The 23,893-nt window shown below is 46.2% G+C and overlaps 1 protein-coding gene across 1 annotated transcript in view; it reads left to right on the forward strand.

Moving 5' to 3' along the window:
* Positions 1–23,893, forward strand: part of MRC2 (mannose receptor C-type 2) — a 112,897-nt gene that overhangs the window by 46,498 nt on the left and 42,506 nt on the right. Inside the window, exons 10-11 of the mRNA XM_084857378.1 lie at positions 17,940–18,055; positions 18,347–18,495. Coding sequence (XP_084713504.1) covers positions 17,940–18,055; positions 18,347–18,495 — 265 coding nt within the window. The remainder of the gene's footprint in view (positions 1–17,939; positions 18,056–18,346; positions 18,496–23,893) is intronic.

Consider the following 23,893-nt stretch of genomic DNA (forward strand, 5'->3'; position numbering starts at 1 on the left):
GTTGTGATCCACACAATCAAAGGCTTTAGCGTAGTCAATGAAGCAGAAATAGACGTTTTTCTGGAATTCTCTTGCTTTCTCCATGATGCAGCGAATGTTGGCGATTTGATCTCTAGTTCCCCTGCGTCTTCGAAACACAGCTTGTACTTCCGGTAGTTCTCGGTTCACATGCTGCTGAAGCCTAGCTTGTAGGATTTTGCACTCATGCTGGCATGTGAAATGAGCGCAATTGTACGGTAGTTTGAACACTCTTTGGCATTGCCCTTCTTTGGAATTGGAATGTAAACTGACCTTTTCCAGTCTTGTGGCCTTGAGATCTCTGATTTTCTGGAAAAGATCTCTAGTCTTTCCCATTCTATTGTTTTCCTTGATTTCTTTGCATTGTTCATTTAAGAAGGCCTTCTTGTCTCTCCTTGCTATTCTCTGGAACTCTGCATTCCATTGGATATATATTCCCCTTTCTCCCTTGCTTTTTGCTTCCCTTCTTTCCTCAGCTACTTGTAAAGCCTCCTCAGACAGCCACTTTGCTTTCTTGCATTTCTTTTTTGGGGGGTTAGATTTAGTTGCTGCCTCCTGAACAATGTTACAGACCTCCGTCCATAGTTCCTCAGGCACTCTGTCTATCAGGTCTAATCCCTTAAATCTATTCATCACCTCCACTGTATAGTCATAAGGAATATGATTGAGGTCATACCTGAATGGTTTAGTGGTTTTCCCTACATTCTTCAATTTAAGCCAAAATGTTGCAACAAGCAGCTCGTGATCTGAGCCACAGTCAGCTCCAGGACTTGTTTTTACTGACTGTATAGAGCGTCTCCATCTTTGGCTGCAAAGTACATATTCAATCTGATTTCGATATTGACCATCTGGTGATGTCCATGTGTAGAGTTGCCTCTTGTGCTGTTGGAAAAGAGTGTTTGCTGTGATCAGCGTGTTCTCTTGGCAAAACTCTATTAGCCTTTGTCCTGCTTCATTTTGTACACCAAGGCCATGCTTGCCTGTTATCCCGGTGATTTCTTGACTTCCTACTTTAGCATTCCAATCCCCTATAATGAAGAGGACATCTTTTTTTGGTGTTAGTTCTAGAAGGTGTTGTAGGTCTTCATAGAACCGATCAACCTCAGCTTCTTCGGCCTCAGTGGTTGGGGCATAGACTTGAATTACTGTGATGTTGAATGGTTTGCCTTGGATTCGTACTGAGATCATTCTATTGTTTTTGAGATTGTACCCCAGTACTGCTTTTCCCACCCTTTTGTTGACTATGAGTGCTGTTCCATTTCTTCTAAGGGATTCTTGCCCACAGTAGTAGATATGATGGTCACCTGAATTAAATTCGCCCATGCTTGTCCATTTTAGTTCGCTGATTCCCAAGATGTCGATGTTCAATCTTGCCATCTCATGTTTGACCACCTCCAGCTTACCTTGATTCATTGATCATACATTCCAGGTTCCTAAACAAATTACCCAGGAGGTCCAACACAGTCACATTTGACTTCAAAAGAGGAAATTTCTCTAAAATGAGAGAACTGGTGAAACGGAAGCTAAAAGGGGGAGTCTAAAGGATTAAATCCCTTCAAAATGCTTGGACATTACTCAAAACCACAATAACAGAAGCCCATCTAAAATGTATACCACAGGTTAGGAAAGGTAGCACCAAGTCCAAGAGGTTGCTGGCATGGTTAATGAGCAGTGTTAAGGGAGCTGTTAGAGAAAAGAGAGGTTCCTTCAGAAAATGGAAAGTGAGGAAAACAAAAGGGAGCACGAGCTTGCACAAAGGTGATGTGAACAGACAATAAGAGATGCAAAAAAGCATTTTGAAGAGCATATCGCTAACAACATCAAGGCCAACAGAGAAGAATTCTTGAAATATATCAGAAGCAGAAAACCAGCTAGGGAGGCACTTGGACCATTGGATGACAATGGAGTTAAAGGAGTACTGAAGGAGGACAAGGAGATAGCAGAGAAGCTGAATGAATTCTTTTCATCTGTCCTCACTGCAGAAGATATACGACAGATACCTGTGACTGAACTGATGTTTTCAGGAAGGTAGTCTGAGGAACTGAGGCAAACAGTGGTGACCAAAGATTAAGTTCTCAACCTTACTGATAAATTGAAAGCAAATACATCACTGGGCCCAGATGGTATCCATCCTAGAGTTCTCAAAGGACTCAAATATGAAATTGCTGATTTTCTAACCAAAATATGCAACATGTCCCTAAGATCAGCCTCTATACCAGAGGACTGAAAGATGGCCAATCAAAAAGGGATCCAGGGGGATCTGGGAAATTACAGGCCAGTTAGCTTAATGTCTGTTCCAGGTAAATTGGTTGACGTTATTATTAAAGATAAAATTAGTAAGCATATAGAAGGACAAGCCCTGCTGAATAAGAATCAACACAGCTTCCGCAAAGGTAAGTCCTGTCTCACTAACCTTTTAGAGTTCTTTGAGAGTGTCAATAAACATGTAGATAGGGGTGATCCGGTAGACATTGTTTACTTGGATTTCCAAAATGCTTTTGACAAAGTCCCTCACCAAAGACTCCTGAGCAAACTTAGCACTGATAGAATAAGAGGACAGGCCCTCTTCTGGATCAGTAACTGGTGAAAGAACAGAAAGCAGAGAGTAGGACTAAATGGTAAATACTCCCAATGGAGGGAAGTAAATAGTGGGGTCCCACAGGGATCTGTATTAGGAATGCTTTTCAACCTGTTCATAAATGATCTGGAATTAGGAGTGAGCAGTGAAGTGGCCAAGTTTGCAGAAGACACCAAACTATTTAGGGTGGTTAAACCAAAAAGGGATTGTGAAGAGCTGCAAAAGGATCTCCCCAAACTGGGAGAATGGGCATCTAAATGGCAAATGTGGTTCAATGTAAGCAAGTGTAAAGTGATGCATGTTGGGGCAAAAAATCCCAACTTCAAGTATAGCCTGATGGGATCTGAGCTAGCGATGACTGACCAGGAAAGAGATCTTGAGGCTGTGGTGGACAGCTCAGTGAAGATGTCAACCCAGTGTACAGCTGCTGTAAAAAAGGCAAACTCCATGTTGGGCATAATTAGAAAAGGGATTGAGAATAAAACTGCCAACATCATACTGCCCCTATACAAATCTATGGTGCAACTACACTTGGAATACTGTGTACAGTTCTGGTCACCACACCTACAAAAAGATATTGTAGAGCTGGAAAAGGGCAGAAAAGGGCAACTAACATGATTAAGGGGCTGGAGCATCTCCCCTATGAGAGAAAGTTACAACAGCTGGGATTGTTTAGCTTGGAAAAAAGGAGGGTATGGGGAGACATGAGAGAGGTCTACAGAATTATGTATGGTATGGAGAATGTGGATAGGGAGACATTTTTCTCCCTGTCTCAAAATACAACCTGGGGTCATCCCATGAAGCTGATTGGTGGGAGATTCAGGAGAGATAAAAGGAAGTACTTCTTCACACAGCGCATAGTTAAAACTATGGAAGTAGTGATGGCCACCAGTTTGGATGGATTTAAAAGGGGGTTAGACAAATTCCTGGAGGAAAAGGCTATCAATGGCTACTAGTCTTGATGGCTATGTGCTACCTCCAGTACCAGAGGCAGTGAGCCTATGCACACCAGTTGCTGGGGAACATGGGCCGGAGGGTGCTGTTGCACTTGTGTCCTGCTTGTGGGTTTCCGGTCAACAGCTGGTTGGCTGCTGTGTGAACAAAATGCTGGACTAGATGGACCCTTGGTCTGATCCAGCATGGCTCTTCTTATGTTCTTATGCTGTTAGCTATTATCCAGTCGGCCAGAGAGCCACTAGGTGTTCACTGGCCTTTCTTCTATGTTCTTGCTCGTTCATTTCCCTGGAAACGTTATACGTGCCTCCCCTGCTGCCTCAGTAGCACTGACCAAGTCCCTTTTAAGCTGAACCTGCTTGGTTTATGCTTGTGAGGGAGACGTGCCATCCTGTGCACGTCGCTTAGGGGTGGCTCTTCATCCAGTGGCTCTTCCCCTGCTCCAGTCAGCTCAGAGGCTGTCGGTCTTGGCAGTTCTGTGGGCTGCTCAGGCTGCTCTTCTCCAGGGGCATCCAGATTTCCAGCCTCTCCCCTGCCTGTTTGGGGAAAGCCAGCAAAAGAGCGGTTGCTTGGCTCTGTGAATAGGCCTGCCAAGTCCATGGCTAGGGGCAGTGACTGCACTCCCGGAAGTTCCGGATGAAGGGTCCCCTAAGGCTCTCTTCCCAGATCTTCAGGGGGGTTGCTGGTTCTAGGAAGAGACCGCATAATAAGCTGGTCTAGCGGGTGTTTCCACGAGTGATTTACTCCGAGTCAGCTGTGTTTTGAGGTCGTTAGGGATACATGACATCGTGGCCATCCAGCAGCCACCTTGTCAGGGAAAAAATGGATTTCCTGAGACTGCTTGAAGTCTGATTCTTTTCCTCAAGTTGGGTTCTCCCTGGTAGGGATGTACGAAACACTTTACCTGGTTTCATCCAGGGACATCCGCGGTGCGGGGGAGGCGCTCCGTCCCTCCCCCCGAAATCCTAGCCCGGCCGGCTCCGCTCCGCAGCGTCTCTGCGTGGCTGCTGGCCGGGTGCATCCAGATGCAAATGGCAGCCAGTGTGGCAGTGTTGCGTCCCTTCTCTGAGCTGTGATAGGCTACATAAATACAGTGAGGGCCAGAAATATTGGAATAAGGGTAACTGTTTTGGCTGTTGGCCTCTGTACACCACCATATTGAAGTTGAAAGGAAACACACCCAGTCAGGACTTTCAGCTGTAATTCAAGGGGTTTGACAAAAGTGGGGCACTAACCATTCAGGAAGGACAGCCAGTGGCATACACACTCACCCGTCGTTGGTAGCTCATAGGTAATGGAACAAACCAACATCATTTCAAACTTAAGGATCGCCTGTAATACCTGGATGGAAATCCTTTGCAGACAATGACTGCCTGAAGTCTGGAACCCATGGACATGACCAAATGCTGAGTTTCCTCCCTCGAGATGCTTTGCCAGGCCTTTACTGCAGCTGCCTTCAGCTGCTGCTTGTTTGTGGGTCTTTCTGCCTTCAGTCTTGTCTTCAGTAAGTGAAAAGCATGCTCTATTGGGTGGAGATCAGGTGACTGACTTGGCCATTGAAGAACATCCCACTTCTTTGCCTTGAGAAACTGTTGGGTAGCTTTTGCTGTCTGTTTTGGGTTATTATCCATCTGCAATATGAAGCGGCATCCTATCAGTTTGGGAGCATTCGGCTGAATCTGAGCAGAAAGTATAGCCCTATACATTTCAGAATTCATCCTGCTGCTTTTATCAGCAGTCAGGTCATCAATAAACACCAGTGACCCGGTTCCATTGGCAGCCATACATGCCCATGCCATAACACTGCCTCCACCATGTTTGACAGATGATGTGGTATGCTTTGAGCTGTTCCTTTCCTTCTCTATACTTTTCTCTTCCCATCATTCTGGTACAAGTTAATCTTGGTTTCATCAGTCCAAAGAATTTTATTCCAGAACTGGGCAGGCTTTTTTAGGTGTTTGCTGGCAAAGGCTAATCTGGCCTGTCTGTTCTTGAACGTTACCAGTGGTTGGCACCTTGTTGTGAAGCCTCTGTATTTACATTCATAAAGCCATCTCTTGACTGTAGATGTTGACAATGACATGCCTACTCCTCAAGAGTGTTCTTGACCTGGCTAGATGTTATGAAAGGGTTCCTCTTCACCATGAGTAGAATTCTGCAGTCATCCACTTTAGTTGTCTTCTGTGGTCTTCCAGGCCTTTTGCTGTTGCTGAGCTTGCCAGTTAATTCCTTCTTTTTCAGGATGTTCCAAACTGTTGTGTTGGCCACTCCCAATGTTTTTGCGATCTCTCTGATGGGTTTATTTTGTTTCCTCAGCCTAATGATGGCCTCCCTCACTCGCATGGACACCTATTTGGACCTCATGTTGGGAGTTCCAGTGAAAAGCTACCAAATGCAAATGCAACACTCAGAATCACCTCCAGGCCTTTTATCTGCTTGATTGGTCATGGGGTACCCAGGAAACAGGCCATACCTGGCCATGCAGCTGCTTGTCAGCCATTCGCTCCATTACTTATGAGCCACCAATGATGGGTGTGTGTGTATGCCACTGGCTGTCCTTCCTGAATGGTTAGTGCCCCACTTTTGTCAAACCCCTTGAATTACAGCTGAAAGTCCTGACTTCGCTCCCATCTGGGTGTGTTTCCTTTCAACTTCAATGTGGTGGTGTACAGAGGCCAACTGCCAAAACAGTTATCCTTGTTCCAATATTTCTGGCCCTGACTGTATTTACATAGCCTATCACGGCTCAGCGAAGGGACGCAAATGCTGTAGCAGCCGCCATTTGCGTCCCCGCTTTTGTCGTGATAGGCTATGTAAATATTTACGTAGCCTATCACAGCAAAAGCAGGGACACAAATGGCGGCTGCTACACCATTTGCGTCCCTGCTCTGAGCCGTGATAGGCTTCGTAGATACTTACTTAGCCTATCACAGCTTGCCAGGGACGCAAATGGCAGGTGGCGTAGCGGCTGGCGTAGCGGCCGCAGCTTGGCAGCGGCTGGAGCTGCCGGAGCCACCACCAGAACTGCCACCAGAGCCACCACCGGAGCTGCTGCTGCCAGAGTCACAGCCAGGTAGGCTCCGTTTCGCAGGGCTTTTGCGAGGTGGTGGGGCGGGTTGCTCCGTTCCGCCATGGATTCCAGGGGGCCGAATTCACAGGAATTTGGCCTTCCTGGGATCCGTGGCGGAATTCTCTAACATCCCTACTCCCTGGTATAGTTGATGTGTGCCCCAACCCCCACATTGACCTTGGGTATGCTAGCCCTGCCCAGGGTGTGCCTTTCACCGTGACCCCGATCAAGGGGTGCTTCCTGTGTGTTTCCCATCCCTGCACAAACCAATCAGTGTCTCCTCAGAAGTAACTCCCATTGTGCTCAGTGAGGCTTGCCCTCTGAATGTGCACATCAGAATTTACAGAGATCCCCCTCAACTGAAATGGCACAGTTTAAAGCACACTCCCTAAATACTCTAAAGCACAATCTTGAGGCTCCGATCCTCCGTTGTTTGGTTTACTGCGTTAGGAAGTAACTACTTCACAGCTTCGTTATAGAAATCCAGCACAGTATCGGTTTGGTTTCCTATGCCTGTTTTCTCCCCCTGCTTTTCCCCCAGCACACGCATATGTGTGTCTACTTGGAAGTAACTCCCATTGTGCTCAGTGAGGCTTGCACTCTGAATGTCCACATCAGAATTTACAGAGATCCCCGTGAGTGGAAGTTTAAAGCCTGTAAAGCGCTTCACTGAACCTGCAATTCTCCTGGTGTCTTGGTTTATTGCCTTAGGAACTGACTTCTTCGCACCTTCCTTATAGAGATCCTGCAGATAGAAAGGGGGCTGGTTTCCCATCCCTGTGTCCTCCCCCCATCTTTCTCAGCACAAGCATATGTTTGTCCACTCGGAAGTAACTCCCATTGTGCTCAATGAGGCTTGCTCCTGAAATGCAGGTGCATCTGGACCTTCAGGGGAAAGGAGAAAGCGGGGAGAGAGGGGGGAAGCCTCTCTTATTGGTTGAACAGCCCCTGCCAGTCAGATGACGTTCACTCCAAACCCACCCCACCCAGAAGTATGTTCTGTGAAGCGATTTTTACCAGTGCGAAGCAGTCCCTTGTGGAGCCCTGCATGGACCAAATTGCAGCAAAGCTGATTCCTTTTAAACAATCCGGTACTCCTCCACTTGCTTCTCCTTCCATTGTTGTAGAGACATGGTCTAGATCAATAATAGCGTGATGCTCCCGCAGCTCTTCCTCCTCCAGAGACACGTGCCTAGGTGGCACAGGTGGGAGAGCCCTACTGTCTTGAGGGCAGGTATCTGTATGTTCCAGCTGTGATTGCATTTCCCTTTGGAAAGTACTTCAGACCACTTCATGAATTGCAATGCCAGAGTCCTTTGTTTTAGGTGGAGCCTCTCTGGGTTCATGGGGCGCTGTTGATGGCCAGGTTGCTTTCTTGCACAGAAGGAAATATGTTGGGCTGCTTGTACTTGAGCAGCACATTGTTGGTGAACTTGTCCCAGAAGGGGGGCAGGCACCTTTGTGTGACAGCAGGCATGGACTGGAGTCAGGGAGGAGGAATCATGGGTTGGAGACTGGCAGCGCTTCATGGGCCGGAACCTGGCTTTCTGAGGGTGGGCCAAGCGGAGGTTTTCCCACCTCCTACCTGAGCAGAGCAGAGTAGAGGAAGCTGCTCCAGCTGGTCCAGGGGCTATACAAGCAAGCAAGCTCTCGGAGAGCGAGTGATCAGAGTGAGCGAACAGGGACAGGAAATAGGAGTTTGCCAGGGGAAGTCAAGGGGGAGGCCCTTAACATTTTTTTAAAGTGTTTTTCTTGTAACACACACTTCCATACCAGGGGACTCTGTTGTTAACTTCCAGTGAATAGAGGACAAAGCACAGGCTATTCCAGTACAATCAGAAAGCTAGAAACATACAGGGAATAGAGACAATGGAAGGAAAAGACTCTGCAGTGGTGGTGACCTGCAAAGTCTGTGCGATGTTTGTTTTCTTGCCTGAGAACAACATGGCCTACACGTGCAACAAGTGCAAGTTGATCACGCCGTTAGAAGAAAAAGAAAGAGGACTGGAGTGGCGAGTGGTGACCCTCCAGGGAATAAGAGAAGGCAAAGAATTTTTAGAGTGATGGAACTGCAGCAGCAAAGTGCAGAACAGAAGCTAGAAGAGCAACAGCAAGCTGAGGCAGAAGAGGAAAATGCTGAGGTGAGGAAAAATGACGTAGAGGATACTCCTTGGAAAAGGGTGACAGTCAGGAGCAGAAGAACTAGAACCCACTCTGCTTAGTGGAAGCAGTGGAACTATGGAACCGTTTCCAGGTACTTGAGGATGAGACTGGAGGACAGCCTGCAGAGGAAGAATTACAGGGGAACCTGCATGAGAGTGAGCAAGAGGCTGAAGGTCAGTCAAGCAGAGGCGATGAAACCAAAGCCTACAACAAGAACAGTAGTAGTAGTGGGAGACTCCTTGATGTGTGGGATTGAAACCCAAGTATGTCGCGAAGACGCATGGACTCGCCAGGTAGGCTGTCTCCCAGGAGGACAGATTAGAGACGTGACTGAAGGGTTGCCTGCACTCATAAAGCCCACTGACAGGTAGTCCTCGTCCACCTCCTCTGCAGGATCCATGGTGGCATATTGGAAGCCAGTCGCTGAAGCAAGCAAACTCTGCAGATTTGCGGACTCGACCTGCTCAAGTACCTGGAGCAACTGTGTTTGGGTCTAGCTGCTCCCACCCTAGGGTGCAGGGGATGGAGCAAGGCCACTTGGGGGGAGGGTGGATTAGGGCTCCAGGGGGCAGGCAAGATTTCACCAAAAAGGGTGTGGTGTTAATATCGGCCCCTTTCTGTTGATGAAACGGAAGGAAATTTTACATACGACATCATGCTAACGGATTGGAGAATATGAAGTGTCGAAACAATGCATAAATAACTTCATTTTAAAAAGCAGAGGATTCTTCTCTTCTCCGAGGGAATCCTTTTGAAAACCTTGCCGGGGGGGGCGGGGGGGCGGGCTTGAAGACACAATCAAAGTTGGCAGGATAACAAGCTCCTTCAAGGTTGCTGTGTAGATCACACACAGCTGGCTCCTGTGGGTTAGAAAAAACAACTTTGCTGACAAGCGGAGAGCCAAAAGACCGTGTGAGGTGAGGGAGGAGGCTGCTGAGGAAGGAGGGTGGGTGCAGGCTGCCAAAGCGCAATTTGCTGCTAGGCAGAGTTCAGCACCCAAGATCGCTTGCTCGGAGAGGAGCGGCACCCCTTTTTGCCATTCTTGCCAAGCGGCTCTGTAGCTGACAGTGGCAACCCACAATAAAAACACTCTCCCAAGTTCGGATGACACGACAACCCACCGTGGGCATGAACAACCCTACAACAAGCCATGGGTTCTCGTCATAGCTTGTTTGAAGAACAAATGTTCTGGGTTTGGACAACACAACAACCTATGATGGGTTGTTGCGTCTTGCAAGCCCAGTCATCAACTACCTTTTTACACTGAGCATCTGTTTCCATCAGTCCATGATGCTAACATTGGCCCAATTACAGTGTCAGATCATCCCCCAATTGGCTTGACACTAAAGTTTGCCAGCCCTCATACATGGACTTGGCTCTGGAGATTAAATGAGTCTCTTCTTACCCGTCAGCTGCTGGTGGATAGGATAAAAGACAGCATTAAAAAAAAACCAGTGAAAAATCTCCGCCGGGACATGCCAAGTTCTGCTATGGGACACTCTGAAGGTGGTCCTGAGGGGCCTTTTTATCCAGGCAAACTCCCTACTTAAAAAACAGAAATCCCAAGCACAGGAATGTTTTAGAGGAGATAGACAGTTTATCACTGGAACACTGGAACACAGGTGGCCAGGCAAGCCTAAAATGTGTAGACCATTAGCTTTCGGAGCAGGCTGAATTGCAAGCACTGGACTTCAATGGCATCCAAACCTCCTTGACATACCTATTTGTTACTACTATGAGTTTGGAAACAAAAGCTCTCACCTCCTAGCCAGAGCAATAAGAAGAAAGAACTAGGAATGATATACTAGCTATTTGAAAAAAGGCAGAGGTGTTGGAGCTGAAGCAGTAAGTTGATAACAAGACTTTTTGAGATTTCTATTCAGATCTTTACAGCTCTTACAATTCTGATAAGAAAGAGATTATGAGCCTACTGTGTTCTTTGCGGTTTAAGAAACTATCACAGATCACCCTGGAACTCTAGAACAAGCCATAGGCTTCAGGGTGGTTAGTAAACCACCCCAGCCATCCACCCTCGCTGGGTTCAGACATCACAACAACCTGCACCTGGCAAGGGTAATTATACTAACTAGGCGGCTTGCAACTGGCATGCATGGGGAGGGAAAATGAGCCATCATGGCTTATTTTCCCTCTGTGATCCTGTGAACCCACCCACAGAAAGCATCCTGAACAACCCATTTCAGATGGGAGGTCAAAGAAGCCATAAAGAAGCTTAAACCTGGGAAATTCCCAGGAGTCAATGGCTCTATGGGGGAATTTTTCAAAACATTCTCTGTTGATGAGCTGCCACCCTTTAAAACACTGATAAATGGCATCCTAACATCAGACACACGTGGAGGAGGGCCAGGGTGGTAGCACTCCAAAGCCCAGTAAGCATCTGTAGTCAGTAGGTTCGTATTGCCCGGTCTCACTCCTCAGACGGGACATAAACTTTTTATGGTCATAATGACCAGACATCTGAATCCATCCATTAATGAATATATTTACTCATAGCAAATTGGCTTAACGCCTAGCCAGAATATGGGGACAACCACCTGAAGACTCTTAAATCTGCTCAGTCTAAAGCATCCATTTCCCTTTTGTCACTAGATGCTTTTAAACTAAAGCTATCAGCTGTTTGGAATGGTCTTAGATCACTGAATTACTAGGTGCCCAAGGGTGTGGGGAGCACTTTCTGGCCAGGTGGGGCAACTTTATAAGACATCGGAAGCCTTAATACATGGTAATAGGTTAGACTCCTCTCTGATATTGCTAACCAGAGGCGCTAAACAAGGGTGCCCTGTGTCCGCTGCTTTATTTGCATTAGCAATTGAGCCCTTGGCCCACATGACCCTAGAATTGAAGGTATTAAAATCAATGATCAAACAACCCTCGCATAACCAATGTGCTGTTTTAGGGTTATACAAGGGCTGTTGAACCCTCACATAAGCCACTCTTGCCAGGTTTGCATGACATGATAAGCCATGGTGCCCACCCGCTGCCGCTTGAATATTCCAAAGGGTGGCCAGCACACAACCCACTGTGGCTTAAATAAGCCATGCTGGGGTGTGGTGATTGTGCAAACCCGGTCGATGTGTCTAAATTTAAACAATGTTCTGGACTACAAATTAGAATAAATCAGCACTGCTGTACATGGATGCGCCCCAAGCAAAACAGCAGAAAATTAAGGACCAGTTTAAGGTCAATCTGCAGCACTCCTGCATGAGATACCCGGGTATTTTAATCCCAAAAGACATCTGCCAATTGGCTAATTATAATCCAGTAATTAGAGGCATCAAGCAGGAGTTACATAAATGGAAAGAACTGAAATTGTCACCATGGGGCAGAATAGCCTCACTTAACATGATGCTCCTGCCCCAAATCCTGTTTTTATTCCAAATGATCCCTATACTGGCCTCTGATGGCAAGACAAAGAAATGGCAAAGGCTGGTAGAGCTGTGCACTGACAATGGTAAAGAGAGTACACTGCCTAAAGGGGTAATGTATAGGCATCAGGAAAAAGGTGGATGGTCTGTCCCTAGTCTTAAATTATACTGAGACTATTGTTTTTCCACTTCACATGCTGTAAAGTACCACCAGTTGGAAAACATTGACGATCCACTGGGTCCCTTGTGACTAGATCGTTTCATGATGGCATTGAACTGTTGACAAAGACAAAAAATGTCTCCCCAGCTGAGTCTTCCTACCAAACCTGTTTCCTGTTTCCTTCTTCCCTTGGGTTTGCAAGAATGAGTGCTTCCTTGTTTCCGCTCATTTATTCCCTTTCCTTTTGTTCTCCTCTCAAACTTCTGACCTGCTGCCTCCTTTCGAAGGCCTCTTCACTCTGTGTTGATAGTGGTGAAAGCTGTGGTTGCCTTCAAAAGCAGATTTTAGGATCTCAGAGCAGATTCCCCCTCCATCTGCCTGACCAGTTTGAGCTGCCTTGGCATGAACAGCCCCTATTGTGTTCCCAGCTCCAGAGAGAGGCCAATATCAACAAGCCTGAGCTAGGAAAGCAGGCTGTGATGGGATTTGCTGCTTCTTTTTTGCCAAGAAAGAGATTGGTTTTTCCTTTCTTAGAGCCTCTGATGAGGGGCTGGACTTTGGCTGCTTGGGTTGGCTGTGGAGAAGATGCTTTAAAAATTGCCTTGATGTACTTTTCCTCTTTTTAAATGCTGAGTTGCTTCATCTTGTGCTGTGACCTTGAAAACTAATGTGGCTAGCAGACGTTAATACGGCAAAGTCAAGAGGATGGCCCTCAATCGAGTAAATGAGTCCAGTTTTTCTATGTGATAAGACCATTGTCCATGACACTTATTGGGGCAAGGTCAGTCTTAATTGTGTTTTTACACATGGGGGTGTGAAGGTTTGAGGCCTACAAAGGCAAGGTTAAAAGGTCAGGCTTAGAAGCTTGGGGTTTGGTTTTGTTTTTTTGTTGGGCGGGGATATCCCTGGGAAGGGATGTTTCATTTTTCCAGGTTTGAAACAGTACTTTTTGGTTTGGGGGAAGGAGGGGATAAAAAGGGGGAGAGAGCCTGTGAGAGGGAGAGAGGAAGACCAGGGAGAGAGGAAGACCAGAGCAGGAAGGGAGAGAAGGAAGGAGCAGGTTGGAGAAGTCTAAGTGCAGCTAGGGTAGAGGAACTTCCGTTTTTGCAATCTTTATTTTCTCTTAATGCATTTTGTATCACTCCGCTTGATTCTGTAAATACCTTTAGCTGTAATTGGTTTGTTTTAATTTACCAGTAAACTGTTGTGGAAAACAACCAGGTGCCTGAAGTGCCAATCACCCCATGTCTACAGCCTAAACCCCATGTTATTGGGAAGGGGAAGTTTAAGAGAAGGAAGGTGGGACTCTTAAAGGGGAAAGAGATCCTTAAGGAGTTGCTCAGGGGTCATGAGGGGAATTCTGACAGGGGGACAAAGCAGAGAGACTTACACTGCAATCCTACACATGTCTACTTAGATGTGAGCCCCATTGTGTTCAGTGAGGGTTTACTCCCAAGTAAAGGTGTACAGACCAATGAGTCCATGGCAGAATTGGTTTTTCAGCTCGATTCCAAGAACAACCCTGTGCCTTCGGGATGCAATCATAGGAAACATTATTGAGAACAAAGCCTCTCAGGCGGATTCTAGTGCTACTTATCACTGCTCTTCTGCTTTAAGCTACAAGTGGAACTGCAGTTGACTTCCCACATTACCAGGAGTATTGCACTTTTTCTGTGGGTACATCCCACTATGTTATCAGGCCAGCCTTAGCACTGGGGTGGGGACGGGGGCAGGGGCAGTGGGGGAACACATGTGGCCCTCGCCGCTGTCCTGCTGAATTTGGTGACAGTGGTGAAAAAATATTTACCAAAAAAATGTTGCCCATAGCACTCTGTAGTGCTACAAAAGTCAAATTTAGCTTGTTTGCAAGCTGCCCTTTTGGTGCTCTGTAGCAGCTAAGGGTTGCCAAAAGGATCAAATTGTGTTTGCAAAAAAGCTAAATGTAGCCTTTGTAGTGCTATGGAGCAGTTTGCCGCCCACTTGTCAGCAAACCATTAAAAAAAAAATCTGCTTCCCAGGTGTGTGTGTATGTGTGGGGGGGGAGGCGGGGGTCCGGAATACAATGGTTAAGACGCCGAACTGCAGACTGGAAGGTCGGCAGGACAGCAGTTCGAGACCCGAGTGCCGTGTGACGGAGTGAGCTCTCGTCTTCAGTCCCACCTCCTGCCAACCTAGCAGTTCGAAAGCAAGAAATTGCAAGTAGATAAGTAGGTACCGCTTCGGCGGGAAAGGTAACAGCGTTCCGTGCACCTCGATCTTCAGTCATGCCGGCCACATGACCGCGGAAGCGTCTTTGGACAGCGCTGGCTCTTTGGCTTAGAAATGGAGATGAGCACCACCCCCTAGAGTCGGACACGACTGGTTGGGGACACCTTTACCTTTTTTTTACCTTTATTTTTTACTCCCAGGGAGCATCACTTGTGGAATTTCTTCCCTCACGAGCCAAAATAACACGGCTAGCCTTGGTATTATGTGCCTTGGCTTAGGGTGAGGAGACGCCATTTCCCAGTTCACCTTAGATAGCAAACTTTTGGGCTGGTCCCTGTTCCCTCCATACAACATAGCTGCTGTTGATAGGGAAGGGGAAGGTCCAGTTCATCTGAGTGACCGCTAAAAAAAAACATCTGAGTGATCCTTAGGAAAACAATATCATTAATTTAATTAGCCCTAAGCACTTGTTCATTTTAGCACAATTGCCCAGTACTACCCACGAAATGTCAAAATAAAAAATGTTTAAGATTTGCTTTGGATTGAAAGTGTAGTTTGGAGGTATTTCATTAGGAAAAAATATTACTAAAATGGTGGTGACCAGAAAGATAGCACGGATTCACTGTTTACTTAAAAAAAAAACACGTGATAGAACAATAACACTCTTTCATTTAAGCATTATGTCACTAGTATTTTAATATTTTAAAAAGTATAGCTGGAAACATATTTGGCACTAATTAAATTATTGGTTAAAAAAACCCCTGGATGACAAATGGCACCAATTGAAAAGGTATTAGAAGAAGCGTGCTGAGTGGCAATAGGGACCTGAGCCTTTTACTCTGGGGCGGCTGCGAGTTGTGGTCCCTTGGGACAGATGACGCAGTTGCCACTTCGCAGCCATCCATTGCTTTCTCCTGGAAAATGCAGATTTCCAAGGAGGTGTTTTGCTGCGATGTTTTTGGTTTGCTGAGGGTTTCCCCATGGTCACGAGCCATCTGTCCAGTCCCCAGACTGACTTTGCATTTTGCAGTGGGCATGTTGTAGGCGTGCGTAGTGCTTGCGTCACTATGTGATGCCCCTCTACTCCCCCCGTCCCTTCGCAGCTGCGCAGTTACAGAGGCACAGAGAGGTGTTTTCATTTATTTAATCACACTTTCACACATTTTTGTATCTTTGCAATGGTTGCTTTTGGACTCAGTGCCCAAAGGTCTTTGGGGAGGACCAACTTCATTCCAGCCACCATTTCGGAGCGATGGGTAGGCACGTACCTACCGCTCATGCTTGTGAGCGCGAACCATCACGAGAGTCTCAGGCTGGGGAACTGACAAAGAGATGGCGTCGAAATGAAGGAGTGCAGAACACCCACTTTTTACCCAACGGACAGAAAAACACAACAGAACCCCTAAAATACAAAAACAGCCACTGAAGTGCCACACCCCCATGCATTAAAGTATAATGGCAAAAAAAGGGCATGGTGGAGTCTGTTAGGGCAGGCCACAGTAAAAATAAAAAAGTTGGACTTTCTGAGGTCTGAGAAAAGAAGTAAAAATTGAGGGTAGGACACTATTGGATGTGACAGCATTGTATGAATGCCCTGTAAAAAGTGAGTGAACAAAGCACAGCAATTCCACACAAAACATCTAGTGTAGAAAGGAGCTACACTGACTTGTTCCCGCTAGTGCAACGTGTTTAGTGCTGGTGGATTGCCAGTACTGGATACTCCCCCTGGTATCCTTTTATTCCATATTGAAATGATAAGTATAGACAACATGTTAGAGATCAGATAGTGAATGTGTTATGATAGGATGTTTTGTTGACTATAAATTTAGATCAGTTAATTGCATTGTTCTATAATCTTGGTGATCCTTTTAATTTTACATTTTTTTCCAGTAGTTCTGTCATTTCAGCCACATTTTGTATGGTACTATGTGCCTGTTAGGTTATCTATAGCTCTTAGTGGTGGTTTCCCTCTTCCCCTCAGCCCATTTCTCTGTTGTTATATCTTCCTTGTTATAGAAGTTTGGTGTGTATGTGTGTGTTGTACTTTTCCTATATTTATTCAATATTTCTTTTACAAAAAGAGGATATTTGCAGAAGAAAACATGATGGATTGTAAAAAGAACCATTTACTATAATGACTGTGGTGAAAATCCCTTGAGGAGCATTCTGGTTTTTCCTCCAGTGGATCTTATATTTATGTTTATGTTTTTGTTGTTGTCTTGTCTTAGTTATACAGTCTGATTATAATGCCTTTGAGCGTGTGGAAAATGCCTCCCCCCACCCCCTACCCCCGTGTAGCCACATCCTGCTTAGCAAACCTCTGTGGTAGTTTGGGGTAAATGTATTTGTTTTTTCCCAGTACATGCGGCCAAATTCAGGCCTGAGGGGGCCCTGGGCAAGATGCCCTCCATGGACCTTCCCCCCCCCCCAAGCAGGCTTATTGGACAGTGGTGGGCAAGGAGGCCAGGGGCAGAGGAGCAGCACTGCCGCTTGCTTAATTTTTTCTTTTTTTTCCTGGCCCTCTGCTGTTGGCTGGTGCCACCGCTTCCCCTGCCACCACCCACCCACAGTAGCATAACTGATGGTGCTTCCTGAGCTGCCTGGCCCCTTTTAAAAAGTCTTTATTTCTCAGCATTCAATGGAGTACCAGGAAAGAGAGGGAAATAATTAATGGCACTGCGGAGCCCAGAATGCTGCATGGGAAACCTGTAGTGGGTGGCAACATTCAAAAGAGCATCTCTGAGTGCTCTTTTGAGTACTGGGAAGAGAAGAAATGCAGGTGCTGGTGGGCCCTGCATGGTCCTGTAGTGCAGGACCCTGATAGCACATCACATCTTGAAGGTGCTAGTTGGCTGATAAAAGCGAAAAAAGTTAAACGTAATAAAAAGGTGTCCCCAGCCAGTCGTGTCCGACTCTAGGGTGCGGTGCTCATCCCCGTTTCTAAGCTGAAGAGCCAGCGCTGTCCGAAGATGCTTCCGTGGTCATGTGGCCGGCATGACTGAACACCGAGGTGCACGGAACGCTGTTACCTTTCCCCCTGTAACACTGTTACCTTTTCCGCTGAGGCGCTACCTATTTATCTACTTGCAATTTCTTGCTTTTGAACTGCTAGGTTGGCAGAAGCTGGGACTGAAGACGGGAGCTCACTCCGTCACGCAGCACTCAGCTCTCGAACTGCTGACCTGCCGATATTCCAGTCTGCAGTTCAGCGTCTTAACCACTAAGCCACCGCGGTCCCATTAAACGTAATAACCCTCCAGCAAATCAGAATAAAACTTTATCAGACTAAAATTCATTCAAATTTTCTTACTCTTTATACTTCTAATATGTGCCTCTTTGATTGTTAATTCATATGTATCAGTTTCATGAGGGTTTTGTTTTTTTACTGTTACATGTTTTTGTCAGGGTTGGAAATGGCACAGCCCATCTTGCTATTGGCTGGGAGATGACCATGTGATATACAGTGAAGCTCGGAAGATGTGCATGGATCACAGATCTACCCTGGTCACTATTACCAACAGGTGTGTGTTTTGTTGTAAGTAATGCAGAGGGCTTTTTGTAGTGTAGACATTTCCTAAGCAGGGTTAGGGTGTGAAGGGTTTCCAGATATTCCACTGCAAATCCTTCAGAATAAAGGTGGGCTAGGCACTTGACCTTTCTGGTTGTCTTTGGAAGGAGCAGAAGCTACCTGGATGCAGAGATGGTGGCAAAGTAGCAGGATGCCATTGAACATCACCCTCTGGAGGAAGGAACAAGGATTGGTGGATGTGGTGTGGAAGCGACTGACACATTCCTTTGTCTCCCTGGACAAGGTTTGAACAGGCCTATGTGAGCAGCCTAATTTACGGCTGGGAGGATGAATATTTCTGGACAGCACTACAGGACATGAACGAAACAGGCTCCTTCCATTGGCTGAGCGGGGATGAAGTCACGTACACCCACTGGAACCGCAACCAGCCCGGTAAAAGCTCTGTGTGTGCATGCACACGCCTAGGGTGTGTTTATGGCATCTTTTCAAGCAGGGTGTGTGTGTCCTGCTATTACAGCGAGAAAGAAAAATTTCCATATCTTATACCAGGTTATGCCTCCCCCTTAAAACAGAAAGGAAAGCATTTTGTCTTTCCCCTGCCTGAATCATCTGTAGCTGTTTGCCTTGTTGGGCCTTTCTTGGTGCACCTGCTCATTGTTTGTGGTATTCTGGGTTGTGTAGGTTGCTCTGCAAAGGGCACTGCTAGGCAGGTGGTCCTGCTCTCACAACAGTGGGCTGGAGATTAGATGGCCTTCCGCCTTTCCAGCTTTCCTTTTGCTCCCTCTAGCATTCAGCTTTCTCTAGCAGCCCAGCAATTAAATATGCAAATTCCAAGAGAGATCTACGTATCAAAATAAGAGTCCTTAAAGAGTAACAGGAATCTTGTGGTCTGAGTTTTTATCATGGTACTCCAAGAATCCACCCAGATAAAATGTATGACAGGATATGTTTTTAAAAAGTGATATTAGTTTTTAATTTAAAAACATATGAGACAAACAAGATTGCTTCAGGTTAGAGAACTTAACTGCTGGAGCATTCTTCCTCACAAGAGCACACAGCAGTGCATGGAAGGCCAGCCTTTTTGTACGTGCGCTCTTTTGACATCTTTTCATACAGCCCAAAGAGTGAGTCTGGAAAGCTTCAGGGTGTGCTACCCAGGTTCTAGAGGTGTGTGTGTGTGCGCGCGCACAGACTTACCTTATGGTTTTTCCCCAACTTTTAAAAATTTCCGTCCCGTATTAAAACCAATGGTGGGGAAAATTTACTGTGCCAACTCCAGGCTGGTGTAGCTGAAGGACCAATTTTAGGGGCCCTTGGGGGCTGGAGGGGCTTTGGATCTGGTGATTCCAAAGCCTCCTCTATCTGACCCCCACCTTGCTCTCAGAATTCCCATTTGGGCCCTAACACCAGCTTTTGCTGGCAGCAACACTACCAGTGCTAGAGCTTTCTGCATGCAAAACTGGGCCTCTGCGTAGATGTGGCCCTCCCATGATTTCCCCTCTGCCAGTGGAAGGGCACCTCCGTCCTGTCTTAATCCCCATCAGCCAGTAGATCCGGGGGTTTGAATACCTCTGTAAGAAATCTTTAAGTTTGTATAGTTGGGTTGCTGTTTTCATAAAATCCCCCCCCCACTGAAACCAATGGGGAGGGCGAATTTACTGTGCCAGCTCCAGGCTTGCGTAATTGAGGGGCTGATAAGTCATCCTGCTTATTACAAATCTACACAGGAAGATCCATGCTAGATCAAGCCAAGGACTATCTAGCCCAGTGTTCTGTTTGCACAGTGTCCAACCAGATGCCCATGTCAAGATCACAAGTGGGACAACAGTGCAATAGCACCCTCTGGCTTGTGTTCCCCAGCAATAGGTATATAGGGGCACTCTGCTTCTGATAATGGAGGTAATAGAGATGGGCAGTTTGCATGTAATGACAAATCGTGGGTTAATTAACCATCAGAGAGGTTGTCAGTTGTCTGCATGACAGGGGAATCCAGAGTGCTGAATTCATAGAATCATAGAATAGTAGGGTTGGAAGGGGCCTATAAGACCATCGAGTCCAACCCGCTGCTCAATGCAGGAATCCAAGTCAGAGCATCGCTGACAGATGGCTGTCTAGCCTCGTCTTGAACACCTCCAGTGTGGGAGAGCCCACCACCTCCCTAGGTAATTGGTTCCATTGCCGTATTGCTCTAACAGGAAGTTTTTCCTGATGTTCAGCCGGAATCTGGCTTCCTGTAACTTGAGCCCATTATTCCGTGTCTTGCACTCTGGGATGATCGAGAAGAGATCCTGGCCTTCCTCTCTGTGACAACCTTTCAAGTACTTGAAGAGTACTATCCTATCTCCCCTCAGTCTTCTCTTCTCAAGGCTAAACATGCCCAATTCTTTAGGGGCTAAACAACCCAGTAGTTAACGCAACCCAGCGCTCTGTGTTCACATATCATGCTTACAACCTATGACCTGTCCAATGGTAAGTTGTTGATTAGAAGTAGAAGTGAGGAGAGTACGGGAGGCAGCACTGTCGCTCACTCCCACTTGTGCATGGCAAATTGGGTCATAAGCACCATAGCTAGAAGCCAGTGATAGCCTTATTCTCCATGAATTTGTCTAATTCCCTTTTAAAGTTAGTGGCCATCACTAGATCTTGTGGAAGCAAATTCCATAATTTAACTATGTGCTGTGTAGAGAAGTACTTCTTTTTATCTGTCCTGAATCCCTCACCAATCAGTTTCATGGGATGACCACAGGTTCTGATACTGAGAGAGGAAGAAAAAACAATCCCTATCCACTTTCTCCACACCATGCATAATATTACACACCTCTATCATATGTCCCTATACTTGCCTTTTTTCTAAGCCTTTCTGATTTGGAGAGTGTGACATAACCCCTCTCTAATGTCTGTCTGCCTCTGCTTTGGGACAGCTGTCCACACTGCCCCACAAGCTTCAGCCCCTAAATTCACCAGGTAAAAGAGACACCCAATATGCCTAATTTGTTCTCTTTACCCAACCAGGAGAAGTACCCAGGAAATATGATCACTATTGGTAGAGCAGAAAGATGAAGAAGACATGGGATTTTATCATTTAAAAACAAACAAAGTTTATTTAATGCAAGAGATGTTATATCTTATAAGTAATCACTCAGTTCTAGGTCTTACCCTGCCTACTCTACCCCTTCTAACTCCTGTTCCCACAACCCCCCTGTCTAGATGTCGCTTCATCAAACCCTGAGGCTGTCTATCTCTAAACCCTACCCCTAACTCTATCTCTCTCAGTTGCATCTCTGCCCCCAGTTTCTCTCTTTCAGATTCCAATACTGAGGCGACATTTCTATATGTGCATGTCTTTGAGGACTTACCTCAGCCTCTCCAGCACCCCTGCCTCTGAGGTGATCTATTAACATCATTATTAACATATCTACTGATTTTTCCCTCATATGGGAGGTTCAGACTCTTACAGGTAAGAGTCCTGCCTTCTTCATGCTTAAAAACTCCATTTCTCCCCTGGGTTTTTTCACCCACTGGGTTTTTTCACTCACAATGTTACTACTTGGGTTTCCTTGAGATAGGTTTAGGATTGCTATTTTGTAACACTAGTGTTCATATTTCCTGGGTTCTCCTGGTTTAGTAAAGGGAACCAATTAGGCATATCAAGTGTCTCTTTCACCTAGTGAATTTAGGAGCTGAAGCTTGTAGGACAGTGAAGACAACTGCCCAAAGTAGAGGCAGACAGACCTAAGGGAGAGTTACTTCACAGAGAGCACATTTGGAATTTTGAGAGAGTGTTGTGGGACTCTCACAAAATGGCTGTAATGATGGTGGCTGGGGCAGGGTGTAATGACTTGTCCTTCAAGGGTTCCGTAAAATAGTTTTTTTCTTGTAACACACACTTCCACGCCAGTGGGACTCTGCTTTTAACCTCTACTGAGTAGAGGAACAGGCACAGGCTAGTCTAGAACAATCAGAAAGCTAGACACAAAAAGGGAAAGAGGTTATGGAAGGACAAGACTCTCCAGTGGTGGTGACCTGCAAGGTGTGTGCAATGTTTGTTTTCTTGCCTGAGAACAACATGGCCTACACCTGCAACAAGTGCAAGTTGATCACGCTGCTGGAAGAAAAAGTAAGAGGACTGGAGTGGCGACTGTCGACCCTCCAGGGAATAAGAGAACACGAAGCGTTCTTGGACAGAATGGGGGAACTACAGCAGCAAAGGGAAGACCAGAAGTTTGAAGAGCAACAGCAAGCTGAGGCAGAAGTGGGAAATGCTGAGGTGAGGAAAAATGACATAGAGGATACTCCTTGGAAAAGGATGACAGTTAGGAGAAGAAGACCTAGATGCCACTCTGCACCAGTGGAAGCAGTGGAGCTGTGGAACTGATTCCAGGTACTTGAGGATGAGACTGGAGGACAGCCTGCAGAGGAAGAATTACGGGGGAACCTGCATGAGAGTGAACAAGAGGCTGAAGGTCAGTCAAGCAGAGGCGATGAAACCCAGGCCTACAACAACAAGAAGAGAAAAGTAGTAGTAGTGTGGGAGACTCCTTGCTGCGCAGGATCAAAACCCAAGTATGTTGTGAAGACTCGTGGACTTACCAGGTATGTTGTCTCCCAGGAGGACAGATTAGAGATGGGACTGAAAGGTTGCCTGCACTCATAAAGCCCACTGACAGGTATCCCTTCCTTCTCATCCATGTGGGAACAAATGATACCGCCAAGCAGAGCTACAAAGAAATCATGTCAGACTTTGAAGCTTTGGGAAGGAAACTCAAGAACTTTGGGGCCCAGATAGTTTTCTCATCCATCCTTCCAGTAGTTAGAAGAGGGATAGAAAGGGAAAAAAAATACTCCGGGTGAATGACTGGCTACAAAAGTGGTGCCGGTGCGAGAGATTTGGATTCTGGGACCACAGGCTATACTTCCTGGAAGATGGGCTGTTGGCAAGGGATGGGTTGCACCTCACAAAGGATGGGAAGAATGTGTTTGGCCACAGAATGAAGAACTTCATCAGGAGGGCTTTAAACTGAATCCTACAGGGAAGGGAGATGTAAGGTGGGGTTAACAATGGACGAAGGCTCATGCACCGCAACAGAGAGAACAGCTTTAATAGCGCCCAATAATAGTCTTCAGAAACATGTAGGAAGAAAGCCAGACCATGAAGCACATGGTCTTCGATGTCTATATACTAATGCCCAGAGTATGGGAAACAAACAGAGTGAACTTGAACTCTTAATACAAGAGGGTAATTATGACTTGATAGGTGTAACTGAGACTTGGTGGGATGACTCTCATGACTGGAATACAGCAATAGAAGGATATAACTTGTTCAAAAAGAAGAGGAGGAACAGAGAGGGAGGTGGAGTTGCACTATATGTGAAAAATACATATCTCTGCACAGAAATACAGGAGGATGAGCTTGGTAGCCCCATTGAGAGCATCTGGATCAAAATAAATAGAGCAAAGAATAAAGGAACATGGTGGTTGGAGTCTACTACCGGTCACCCAATCAAGGAGAAGACGAGGATGAAACTTTTGAAAAGCAAATGGCCAATGTTTCAAGGAGGCATGATGTAGTAGTAATGGGGACTTCAATTTCCCCGATATTTGCTGGGAGACAAATTCTGCAAAACATGGTCCCTCCAGGAAATTCCTGACTTGTGTGTCGGATAACTTCCTCCTACAGAAAGTAGAGAAAGGAACTAGAGGATTGGCTATTCTTGACTTGATCCTAACCAACAGAGATGACTTAGTGGATCAAGTAGCTGTTACAGGAACTCTGAGGAAAGCGACCGTGTTATACTTGGGTTCTTGGTTCTAAAGGAAGCAAAAGTCGAGT

Source organism: Heloderma suspectum, chromosome 5 (genome assembly GCF_057233095.1).
Source record: "Heloderma suspectum isolate Gila_16-S chromosome 5, 16-S_ref, whole genome shotgun sequence".
NCBI classification, from domain to species: Eukaryota; Metazoa; Chordata; class Lepidosauria; order Squamata; family Helodermatidae; genus Heloderma; species Heloderma suspectum.